The sequence below is a fragment of the Ochotona curzoniae genome, unplaced genomic scaffold (assembly GCF_017591425.1).
Source record: "Ochotona curzoniae isolate NIBS_2020 unplaced genomic scaffold, NIBS_Ocur_1.0 scaffold_2453, whole genome shotgun sequence".
Classification (NCBI taxonomy): domain Eukaryota; kingdom Metazoa; phylum Chordata; class Mammalia; order Lagomorpha; family Ochotonidae; genus Ochotona; species Ochotona curzoniae.
This window is the reverse complement of record NW_024467094.1, coordinates 31,529,736-31,542,623: the sequence shown is the minus strand read 5'-3', so window position 1 is coordinate 31,542,623 and position 12,888 is coordinate 31,529,736. Positions and strand designations below refer to the sequence as shown.

General features: G+C 43.9%; 1 protein-coding gene across 1 annotated transcript; it reads left to right on the top strand.

Moving 5' to 3' along the window:
- The first annotated feature begins 360 nt into the window (after positions 1–360).
- KRT12 (keratin 12) lies at positions 361–5,732 on the top strand. Its single transcript, XM_041000581.1, has 8 exons — positions 361–909; positions 1,201–1,283; positions 2,208–2,364; positions 3,504–3,665; positions 3,757–3,882; positions 3,981–4,201; positions 4,837–4,907; positions 5,374–5,732. The coding sequence occupies exons 1-8, from the start codon at positions 361–363 to the stop codon at positions 5,469–5,471; spliced, it is 1,467 nt and encodes a 488-aa protein (XP_040856515.1). The 3' UTR covers positions 5,472–5,732.
- Positions 5,733–12,888: the final 7,156 nt, after the last annotated feature.

Here is a 12,888-nt window from a genome sequence, read left to right as displayed (position 1 = left end):
AGCTTAGAGTTTAGTAAAAAGTGATCATGAACTTATCCATTCAACAATCACCTTTGGCTGTCTTCATGGCAGCACTGACAATACAGACAGCAATCTAGACAAGAAAGATTCCTTATGACAACCCAGTTCTACTCCACCCAGCTTTCTTTTTTACGTAATAAATGTTTCATGGAAATGACTGCTCAATTACTTCTATATCAATGAATTTTCATTTTACATAAATCACTTACTTGCTAAGCTGGCCACAAAAAAGAAGGTTGGGGGGAGACACACAAACTTTTCAATGGCAACACCCATCTCACAGCCTATAAAAGCGGACCTTCCCAGCTCTCCCACACTCCTTGGCCTGTGCTTGCTACCATGTCACTCTCAGTGCGCACCTCTGCCCTGTCCCGGCGCCTGTCCACCCAGGGTGGGGCTATGGGCAGACCCAAGGGCATGTCGGCTTCCAGCACAGGAAGCAACCTTGCGGGGAGTGCCTTTGGCTTTGGGGCCAGCTATGGAGGAGGCTTTTCTGCTGCATCCATGCTTGGTGCTGGTGCTGCCTTTGGGGGTGGCTCTGGAAGCCCCTTCGCAGGAGGACTGGGCTCTGGCTATGGAGGTTGCCTGGGAGGTGGCTTTGGAGGGCTGGGAATGGGCCTCGGGGGAAGCACTGCAGGTGGCTCTCTCTATATTCCCTCTGTTGGTGATGGAGGCCTTCTCTCTGGATCTGAGAAAGAAACCATGCAAAATCTGAACGATAGATTAGCTTCCTACCTGGACAAGGTTCGAGCCCTGGAAGAGGCTAACACAGAGCTTGAAAACAAAATTCGAGAGTGGTACGAAGCGCGAGGCTCCAGGCCCGGAGATGCAGGACTGCAGGCTGATTACAGCAAATACTACCCACTAATCGAAGACCTCAGGAATAAGGTGAGAGCACGCTCTGAAGAGGCTTTAGGAATCATTTTTCTTTTTTATGATTACTTTTTTTTTTCTACAAATTAGATTTTGGCAGCATTATTCTTATCTCAGGATATTTTTAGCTCCATTTTCTCATTTATCATAAAATTCATATGTTTTGCCTTTTTGGAGGAAAAGAAAATGTATTAACTTTTCCATATTGTTTTATAAGCATATTGTCCGATGACAGTAAGTGAAACCCACCTGCAGGGCATTAGCAAAGTAGGACTGCATTTTGTGTGTCTCTGCCTGTGTTGCCAGGTCATTTCTGCCAGCATTGGGAATGCCCAGCTCATCCTGCAGATTGACAATGCACGACTGGCTGCTGACGACTTCAGAATGAAGTGAGTGGAACAGACCAGGGATAATGAACTCTTCCCATGACTTCTGTCTATCCCGTTTTCCTCTTTGAGATATTTCTAATCTTCTTAAGTTCACATGCTCCACATTCTTAGGGTCTGCCTGCCCAGGACCTTCTAGAAAGTAATTGGAATCAAATTCAATTCTCATTCCATGTAAGCTGCTTAAACCTGGCACTGTGGATCTCCAAACTGGTCATTAGCTGTTGCCAGAAGATCCAATGTTGGCCTTCCTAAATTTATTACAAGTGGATCACAATGAATTGTTAGGGCTTCCCCAAAGGGTTAAATGAAATGATGGTTTTCTCAATGACATATACAACTAAAAGATGTATGGATTTTTATATCCCTCTTCCTTTCCCACACTTTGCCCTTCCTAATTTTTGTTTTGTCTTACAAATTTCTAAGCAGAAGTTGCAGTGGCAATGGTCGTAAAGGTATAAAATCATAGAGAAAGCTCCTAAAGAAATATCAATGTTTTAAATTAAGTCAAGAATAAAGTTAAGCAAACGAGCAACTGTTGTTTTATATTCAACAGTTTTGTGGATGCCCTTAGAAACTCCGCCGGAACAAGGAGCCCACGGCTCTTTGTAGTCATGGCAACCACAGGCAGTGCCAGTAGAGCTCTCTGCTGTAAACATGTAATGCCTTGCTAACTTTTTCAACTTTCTTCTCCTCTCCAACTGAGTAGTGCATTATGATGAGAAGGGGAAAAAAGAAGAAGAAGAAGAAAAACCAGGAAAGGGAAAAAAAAGATTTACAAAAGGCAAAACTGCAGTCATTGTATGCTGCTGTGCTGTTTTGAAATAGCCACACAGGTCGCAATGCACAAGGTGGCTGCGAAGGTGCAGGAGCCTTGTTTACATCCTAGTGTCAGTTCCCTAAACTGTTGCCTACTTGGCTCTTCAGGTTTGAGAACGAGGCTGCCCTGCACCAGACAGTGGAGGCCGACATCAACGGGCTGCGCAGGGTGCTGGATGAGCTGACCCTGGCTAGGAGCGACCTGGAGATGCAGATCGAAGGTCTGAACGAGGAGCTGGTCTACATGAGGAAGAACCACGAGGAGGTCAGAAGCTGGTTTTCCTCTCTCAGACTCAAAAAACCCTACTATTTCAAGCCCACAAGTCTGCAGTTAGATACACAGGGCACAGTATCTCCCCGGTTAAAATGGTCATTTGTTTTGAGTTTTGGAGTATGTGTGTGTATGAAAGTACTTATGAGTGTGCATGTGTGTGTGAGTGCAAGGTGTAACAAATTAGAAATACTTTCTGATTTTGTCACTTTCATCAATAGGTTATTACAATAAGAATTTCATGATCCTGATTTAAGGTTTTCTTTTTTTTGAAAGGCAGAGTTACAGAGAAGAGAGAGAGAGGTCTCCTATCAACTGGCTCATTCCTAAATGGCTGTATTGGCCATGCTGAGCCATGCCAACAGCAGGAGTTCCATCCAGGTCTCCCATGTGAAAGCAGGGGCCCAAGCATTCATGTCACCTTTGCCTGCTCTCCTAGGTGCATTAGCAAGGAGCAGGCAGCTGGGACCGGAACCAGTGCCCATCTCGGATGCTGGTTTTACACGTAGCAGCTTCACCAGCTACACCTCAACACCAGCCCCAGGGTTTTTGTTTGAGATTTAGTACTTTGAAAGTTGAAAACAGAAGCCGTGCAATGCCATGTGAAATTACGCATGCGTGAGACGCTGGTTCCACCCAGTGTTCTCGACAGAGAAAATTTGATGTGCCCCCGTGTTTCACAAACTGGTGTGTTAAGATGCTCACAGCAGCCAGCCTTCTCCACACTGCTCGCTTCACAAGGACTTCTCAAGGTGCAGACAGAGCACGCACCCAGGTGCTGTGCTTAGCCCTGGGTTCCACCGCTGTAGCTGAAATCCCCCGGCCCCTGCACCAGGCCTCCCCTACCTGGAAAGAATCCTCCCCTCCCCAGCAGGAGAATCAAACACCTGTCAGGCACACAGGCACAGCACCTGGGACCTTAAGTTCTTTTACAAACAAAAGAAAAATGTGAAATTTTTGAAATGAAGTTTTATTATTAGAGTTGTGTTCCTATCAAGCAGTCAAAAAAAAGTATAATTTTTAATACGTATTTGTGGAGGAAGAAAGAGGCTCGCCAAGGCAAGAGTAGCCTGGGTCACAAAAGTCATTGCGGGCCCCTGTGCCCCTCTCCCTCACTTGCTCTGTGTCTCCAGGAACTGCAAAGCTGCCGGGCAGGTGGCCCAGGTGAGGTCAGTGTGGAAATGGACGCCGCCCCCGGAGTGGACCTGACCAGGCTCCTCAATGACATGAGAGCACAGTATGAGATCATTGCCGAGCAGAACCGGAAGGATGCGGAGGCTTGGTTCATGGAAAAGGTAACACAACCAAAAGCCACAGGCTTCCACACACTGGCAGAACGATCCACTAGCGAGCAGCCCTGCCCCTTGGCCCTCTTTGCTTTTGCAGAGCGGGGAGCTGAGGAAGGAGATCAGCACCAACACGGAGCAGCTTCAGTCCAGCAAGAGCGAGATCACCGACCTGCGACGCGCACTTCAGAACCTGGAGATTGAGCTCCAGTCCCAGCTCGCCATGGTAAGCTCCCGCGGAAACACTGCTTCACCCCCTGGACGCCCTCCTCTTCCCAGCCTCCTCCAATCATTTTGACTCTATCCTGTTCCTCCCGCGTGCAGAAGAAGTCCCTGGAGGACTCGTTGGCTGAAACCGAAGGCGATTACTGCAGCCAGCTGTCCCAGGTGCAGGAGATGGTTGGTAACCTGGAGGCGCAGCTGCAACAGGTGCGCGCTGACACGGAGCACCAGAACGCTGACTACCAGCGACTGCTCAACGTCAAGGCCCGTTTGGAGCTGGAGATCGAGACCTACCGCCGCCTGCTGGACGGGGAGGCCCAAGGGTGAGTGAAGGTGTCTGCAGAGACAGCCCGACTGAGGGCACGAGCCATCAGGTGTGAGAGGCAATCAAAGAAGGGTCCTTTAATGAACAGAAAACAGCAAAGCTAGTAAAGATGTGCCTGGGGTTTACCAAATGCACCTGTAAAGCATCTTCACTCATTATCTTACTGAATAAAAGTGCTGCGATGCACAAAGGCACTGCAGAGGCAGGCATCCTGTAAACATGTAACCACATGTACTAGAAAATCACCCATACAATGTCTGACATTGATGTCCAATGCTAGGAATGCCCTCAGACCCAATGGAGCTGAGTTTTCTGAAAGTAATAGCAGTGCTCTGGTAGGAAAGACCCAGGATTGTGAATCAGAAAGTTTGGTTCCTGAGAGCAGATCTCCCATCGACTTCCTGGCTGCTCTGCGAACCTATTTTAGGGCCAGTGTGGAGGTAGAGGTGCCCTGTACTTGCTGAGGTTTCTCGAGGTGGCTCATGCAATCCTCTAAACCAGGATATTTGGGATTCTTCATTTGGCCATAGTTCTGGGTACCTTTCTGACATGGGGCTCCCATGGCAAAATTTCCCAATTGCTTCTTATTCTCCCAAAGAGCATCAGCCATCATCCATCTTGTCTCCTTTGCAGGGACGGCTTAGATGAGACTTCATCTGTGTCAGGCACCAAGTCTCAAGCACAGTCCATCGATTCCTCTAAAGGTAAGCAGGGGAGACTCCTTGACATCAGACTGACATTTGTTAGTGATTAGCGCTGTAAGACATCACGGAATCCTGCAGCATAACTTACATGTAATCATTCCAATTTAAGTATATTTATATTTTGAACCAAGGAAAAAAAATTTACGTATCCCCACAGTAAAATGAGTACTCGGTACCTTGTTAAAACCTTTGGCAAACCCAGGAGGGATGGAAGCTTACTCCATAAACAAGAACCAGGACTAGCATAACTTAAATACCTAAAAAAGATAAATAGTCTCCCTTGTGGACAATAACAAATATACTTCATTGTCACTAGGCAGAATCTTTGTTTAGAAGGTAAAAGTCATTTTTGGAAGTTACAACGGGTGGGTTGTGTCCACCAACACTATACTTAGACGCTCACTTTAAACTAGAGTCAGTTTTAAATAAATGAAACATTTTTGTTCTCTGTCTTCCATTTTTTTAGACCCATCCAAATCCCGGAAAATCAAGACAATTGTGCAGGAGGTGGTGAACGGTGAGGTGGTGTCGTCCCAAGTGAAGGAAATAGAAGAACTAATGTGAAATTTCAGAAGACCTACTGATGATCCCTTGCTTAGGAATGAGAAATTTGCAAAGGGAAAATATTCCTTTCAGAGTAAGATGGCATTTTAGCTCAATCACTTTTTTCTTAAAACTTATTTCCTTCAGATTCCCTATTCATGTTGAATCCCCTTTGCCCCTTGGAAACAATTTTAATTCTAAGTCACTGTGGTCATGTTTGGTATCTATAACAAACCAAAACTATTTGATATCTTTCTGGATTTGGAGTAGCCCTTAAGGAACTTTCTTCTGTTGTTCCAGAACAGTTCTTTATTTTCTAATCATGGAGCTTTAGTCAAGTAGTATTTGCTTTAAAAGTGCTAATAATAATAATAATAAAGGGATAGATGTAATAGGTGAAATGTGTGCTTTCATTATTCCAACAACAATGTCAAGGGTATAAAGAGAGGGCTATGGAATACTAACAAGGAAGTCCACAGACACTGAGACAAAGATGTCAGGACTGGAGTGTGCCATGTTGGCGACTTGATGTTATATCAGCTGTGGTCCTTGTCCAGAGAAGCTCAGAGCTGCAGGCAGAGGTGGACACCAACCGGGAAGGGCGACACCAGGGTCAGGTCAAAGAGAAGCACAAAGGACTCCTGGAGGTAGAAGTAGTCGCAGGTGGCAGGTTAACATCCATTCAGAAAGGTGCCCAGCAGAGGTGGGAGAGAGGGAACAGGGCAAATACATGTGACAAGATAGAGGAGTGTGAACAATGGCTTATTCTTTCCACTTCTGGCAGCAGCGAGGCCCAGGGTCAAGGTTCTATGTAGATGGGTCAGATTCAGAAGCTAAGTTTCGGGGTGAGGGAGAAGGCAGTCCAGGCCTGAGTGAGAAGTTGGTGCTTCAATCCGAGCTGCCATATTCAAAATGCTGAAAACAATAGCAAGATCAATCACTAAGAGGCTGGGATCCCAAGGCAGCATGGCTTCAGATCTCAGCTTTATTACTTCATAGCAATCTCTGTGTGCCTCATTTTCCTGATCTTTAAAGTGGAAATGACAGTAGTTGCAGTACATGCTTCGTAGGGTGGGCTTTGTGAAGATTAAGGAAGGTAACATGAGGAAGACGTCAGGCCTGGTAGTTAAGATGCTGCTTAGGCTGGCTACCCACACCACACAAGGACTGCCTGGCTTTCGTTCCTGGTTCCATCTTCCTGCTAACACATATCTTGAGTGACAACAGGTGGTAATAGTTCAAGCATCTGGTTTCCTGTCACCTATGCAGAAGACATGGATGGAGCTTTCAGCTCCAGGTTTTGGCTTGGTCCAGCCCCTGGCTGTTACAAATGCCTATAAAGGCATTTGAGAGTAAATGGGAACTTTCTGTCTCTCTTTCTTCCTTTCAAACAAGATTTTAAAATAATAGTATATAAGTTGATATACATAAAGCATTGGGAACCTAAAAAAAACTGATAACTAAAAAAAATCACTATTATTTTTACTGCATGGAATCAGAATGAAAGGATGAAGAAAGCAGGGAAACTGATGAGCAAGCATTGATAGGACAGAGGAGGAGCTGGGCAAGCCTGCAGGAAATGGACATCTGAGCACGAAGCCTGGAAGAGGCCAGGACACCATTCTCAGCAGACTTGTCTGTGGCTTTCAAAGCCATCGTTCCTGCCACTTTCTGAATGGCTGCCATGTTGCAGAGTGCAAGATAGATCATGCCAGACAAGTCTAGAATGTTTTAAGGAGTCTTATTAACCAAGCTTGGTGATGGCAGTGCCCACTAGAAATTAGCAAATGAAAAATCACTAGGGTAATCCAGTCTGAATCAAAACCCTGAGAGGAACAAACGGCCATTACCGTGAAACCCATCTGCTACATTGAAGACCTACCTATGTTCCAGCTTCCCCAGAGATTTAAATTATCCTAAGAGACATGCAGCGAGCAACCTGGGCACACTTACAAAGCTGCAGTCACCATTTCCTGGATTCTCTGCCCACATTCCATTATTGCTAGGTCTCATCTCTCCTGGAACACTTGAAAGTACACAAATTAGAAATGTAAAGCATCTTAGCATTTGCATTTTCACTGACTCACCCAAGTAGTGAACAAAGCATGAGGAATGCAGACATACAGGGGCCATATTCAGGGGCTACCTGTCCTCAGAAAATGTCTTTGAGAAGCCAGAGAGCAAGCAGGTACTGGGGAGGCCAAGAGTCAGAGTGCAAGAGTTACTATCGAACACAACCAAGAAAGTGAGCTCCTCCTTATCATCGGTCTTTCTGGGGGCTTAAGGGAGGAGTGATTACGTCACAACGCAATAACGTCCTCCACTCCCCCACCCCACCCAGGTTCCAGGCGATGATAGGTGAGCATCATCTTATCCACAGAAAGGACGTCAGTGGGGCAGGCGTCACTTCCAAGCTGGTGACCCTGAGTTAGTCTAAGACCACAGCATCAGTGATGCACTCACCTCTTGGAATTACGCATTCGGCTCTTCCTGTCTGGCTCTCATGCTCCAGCACACCTTCTAACAGAACTGTACCGTCCAGGCCCAAAGACACAGTCTGCGAGTAATAAAAGGTGCCTCTTCCCAACACTCAAAGGCGTCTGCAAGCAGTCACTGTCTCAAGTAGCATTGGTTTTCCCCACAGTTACACCTGAACAGTGTGTGACAAATCCAATGGTTGTCCCTCAGCTGCCTTCATCTCTCAGCACGCCCTCATGAGAAGCAGCTTTTCCCATGGGCTCTACAGGACACCCCTTCACCAGAAGCTTCTCCACAAGCTTCTCCCCATGGCTCCCTCCCTTCTCTCCTCCCCACACTCACTCTTCAAGCAGTCTTGATGACTTGCAGTCCCACTGATCCTCAGCCCCAAGGGTTCCTGTGGTTGCCCTCCCCCACAGTGGATAAAGGGCAGACCTATAGAGAGAGGGCAGACCTAAAGAGGAAGGGGCAGTGTGTATGACTTCTAAGAAGGTCATCAAAGCATTGCAGCTCTGCACCAATTTCTTCAGGATGAAGGGAAAATACCTTTTTAAAAAAAAATTAGTGATTTTGCTATGTTTCCCAATGAGACTTGCTATGATTTTGCTATGTTTCCCAATGAGACTTCATGGAACCAGAAAGTTCCAAATAACACCCCCTTCTGATCAAGTCTCAGCTATTGCTGCTAGTTGTATCTTGAAGTTTTAGGAAATTCTAGAAAATACTGGTAATACTAAGATGTGATAATAATCTCTCAGGGATTAGCAAGGGAGTTGAAGAATACTTTTCTTAAAATCTTTGACAAACAGCCTGTATGATAGTCAGGAAAGATGAATATTAGTAATCCAAGACCAATGGATTTTCAAGTAGGTCACAGTAGGAAAGGAACCACCTAGGAAAATCATCACAGTCAAAGAGTATTTTCTTAGCCTTTGTAACAATGCCACCTGCTGGAATTGCAGGAAATCGAAGCTAAAAAATCAATCTGGGATGGGTGGGGCTTCTCCCTTTATCTCCCCCTTTACCTCAGATACAGGAAAAAAAAAAAAAAAAAAAGAAGAAGAACGTGGAAATAATAGTCTTACCCACTCTCCTGTAGCCCTTGAACCTTTGTGTCCCAATTAACTATGTAAAGATTGTCAAACATAAAGAAAAATAATAATCCTGCTTTGTTCAAGCTACTTGAGATGTGCTGAACACCAACAAGTCTTTTTAAGAAATAAGAGAAAAAGAGCAAACCTTTTTAAAAGTAGCAAATAAGAAACTAAAATGTTATTTTAAACTAATCCTTTCTTTCCAGAAAGTTCTGACATATAAAATTTTTATTTAGAGTTTTGAAGATCAAAATTGCTCAGTACAAACACCAATAGAAGCTAAAAATATATTACTATAAATGAAAATGGCCTTCTCTGGAATTGTGCATTAAATCCTGGACTTGAACCCAAGAGTCACACACTATTGGTTAATAATGTCATAAACTAAAAATAAAACTAAAAAAAAAAAATCAGTGTACTCATTGAATGCATTCTCTTCAACACTACCGCTTTTTATAGAAGTTGTAACTCCAATATTCAACAACCTATCTATAAAGAATAACCCCATGGTTGAAAAGTAAATAGGCAGTGAAAAAAACTGTCAAATCTATGCAATAGAATACAACCTGCCAATTATCAATACAAAACTAGTGACATTCAAGCACTGTGGATACATTTCAAAATCAGGACACTGAGCTAAAGAAACCATTCACATGAAATTTTTAACAAGCCTCATCTGGACAAAGTAAAAACACAGGTAAAGTGGTCACCTGGGGTGGAGGACTGGGGATTTAGGCAACAAGGAAGGGGCTCAGTGAATCCTAACCCAGCTTACCTGGGGCATCTGGAGAGTGAACCAGCAGGTGAAAGAGCTCTCCTGTCTGCCTCTGCATCTCTGTCTCTCTCCTTTTCAAATAAAAGGAATTAAAGGAAAAAAACAGTAGACAGATACAGAGGCTGACTGTCCGGTGGCTTTATTTAAGCCGCTGAATTTTGTCTCTCTGTAGAATTAAGGTAAAATAATATTGATGTCACACTATTGGTATGGTTCAGTTGAGGCAAGGCACAGAGTAAATACTAAACGTGAGCTTACTAAGACCAAAAGAGAAAACAAAGTTACTCTACAACTTAAGAAATTAACTAATCTGCATGTTTCCTGCAGTTATTCATTTCCTGAAGCACCTTTCTCCTTCGCTGGCTGCTAAGGGGTCAAGCAACTCAACTGACCTATGGGAAGAGAGGCAACAACTTTTACCCTCTCTGTATCACAGACTGTTGTGAGCACAAAATAAGCCAAGGCTATGATATGATCTTGTAAATCAGGGACACTAAGTGGCTGCTCAAGTTGAAGGACAAGATTTGACAATTCTACGTACAGAACAGCAAACAGAGGAAACCCTTTGCACTCTCGGAGACCATCATCCACATTTTGGGTTTTGGTTTTCAAAGTCAGAAAGAGCAAGACAAACAGAAAAATTCATATTCACTGGTTCCCACGACAGTCAGGCTTGGGCCATGCCAAAGCCAGGAGCCAAGAACTCCACGCAGGCCTCCTTCATGAGTGACGGGGATGATCTGCCTCCCAGGATGCGCATTAGCACAAAGCTGGAATCAGAAATGGAGCTGAAACTTAAACCCAACACAGGATGCAAGAGTTCCAAGCAACCTCATAACGTCCACATCGAATACGCTCCCCTAGAGTATGTGTCTGTGTGCGTGCATGTGCGTGTGTGTGTGTGTAACTAGCAGAGTGTGACTTGGAGCCAAATTACGGATAAATGCAACACATTTCATACATGCAACAGATTGCAAAAAAGCAGAATAAGTATCTAAGCTTTATGGAACACATCAAGCCTTTCAGAAAAATAGGATTGTGTATCTAAGTTGTTGAAAGATATCATTGTTAATGTTTGGCTATGCATGTATTACTGAAATGCAGCCTTTCTTCAAACTCATGGGGAAAATACACAATTTATAAATAGAACTTTATTATAAGACACATGGGGGGGAAGCCCAAGAAAGCAGTGGGATCTCATAGGCAGAAAGGAGATGACACTTCAGGCTCTGCTCAGTGAGTCACTGTCTTACTCAGAACAAGTTACTCAATCTGAGATGATTCACCTTTCACAAAATGACAATAATAATGCCACATCACAACACATGAGCTCAGAATTTTGAATTGGTGAACAACATACACAGGTCAGTGACCTTGACTGACCAGAATATATTCATCCTAACAATTACTTATTGTCTTCCTGAAGTTATATCTACATGAAGTCTCTGCTGAGAAAAGTGTATCTGTTTTTGAAATATTTCATGTATTTTCAAGTACCGTGGTGTCTTTTAAAAACTACCCAAGCCTACAATTTCACATTTCAAACAAATAGAAGTATAAACACAACTATTTAAATCAAGTAAAATATAATTTTTAATTTTCTAAACAATGCCCAGTCATTATGCATAAATAAGTGCATTTATTTATGCATGGATTCTTCCAGTAAATTCATTTAGCACCAGCTACATATGAGTCTGTACCTCATTTATTGAAAAAAATCTCAATTTTTTATGAAGGAGAGGCAAAATGTGATAAAGTTTCATATTTTTCTTTAAAAAAAATATTTATTTATTTTTATTGAAAGTCAGATTTACAGAGAGGAAGAAAGACAGAGAGAAATATCTTCCTTCTGATGATTCACTCCCCAAGTGGCCACAACGACCAGAGCTGAGCCAATCAGAAGCCAAGAGCCAGGAGCTTCTTTCCTGGTCTCCCACACAAGTGCAGGGTCCCAATGCTTTGAGCTGTCCTCCATTGCTTTCCCAGGCCACAGACAGGGAGCTGGATGGGAAGTGAAGCCACCGGGCACCGGGACACGAACTGGCGCCTATATGGGAGTCCATGCAAGGCAAGGACTTTAGCTGCGAGGCTACCATGCTGGACCCTCATATTTTTTCTTTATTGAATTGTTGCAAATGGGATAAGGTAGATCACCATTTTTGACTGGTATTAGTCCCACTATTTCACACACAGAGCACACTGGTTACATATAGGGTGAGGATGATGCACCTTTTGGGGGAAGATATGACATTTCCTCACTCATTTTTATACTTTTAGAGAGAGCAACTCATATTGTTGAATAAGGCCAGGGCACATAATTAATGTTCAGACACTCTAAAATATTTAGAAATACTTTAAATTATACTAATTCATCTCTGCAGTGCCTTATGATATTTTCACTGGACATTCATTTTAAACAAGCCTATATGCCAATTCTGGATGGCAACGTCATTTTAATGCTGAACTCCCTAGGCTGTCCAACAAGTCACTGAGTCAGCTGATAACTAATAAGATAAATTTTATTATTGCTTTTTTAAAAAAAAAAAAATAAACATGCACAATCAGCCTCCCATGCAGAGATAATTTCATCTTGGAACAAAAACCAGGGAAACAGATCCAAACCAATCAAACACTAATCAGCAGTGTCCCAGATAAAGCAGAACAATAAAGGCAAGCTCCTTTCTCATTATGCAGGGGCTGGAGGTACAGCAAACTCCCACGGTGGGGTGATGTGAAGCTGGGAGCACTGGGCTCGGTTCCCCACCAGATGACTTCAGGGGCAGCCCTCCCGCCCCAATGCGTCCCTAGAAGGTGTTGTAAGTTTAAAGAACAGCTTGCTGGCCGTGGAAGGATGAGACTCTCGCTGGAGGGAAAGGTAGGACTCGGCAGGGAGGAGAACCAAATGTACGCAGTCATCATGCTCATGATTATCTGTCACCTCCAGGGTACACGGCGAACAGTGGCATGACAGCGATGATTTCTGAGGAGTTCAGGGACAACCTGTACAACACTATGTTTCCCAAGAGACAAAACTAAAGCAGCAGGTTACACAATTAGATGCTGATTTATACAGAGGGAGATTTCTTTAGTT

Bases quoted from the DNA above. Each gene is read 5' to 3' on its own strand.
- KRT12 (XM_041000581.1), top strand. From the start codon at position 361: ATGTCACTCTCAGTGCGCACCTCTGCCCTGTCCCGGCGCCTGTCCACC. The intron at 2,365-3,503 runs GTCAGAAGCTGG...CTGTGTCTCCAG, and splicing joins TGAGGAAGAACCACGAGGAG to GAACTGCAAAGCTGCCGGGC. The intron at 4,202-4,836 runs GTGAGTGAAGGT...TCTCCTTTGCAG, and splicing joins CTGGACGGGGAGGCCCAAGG to GGACGGCTTAGATGAGACTT.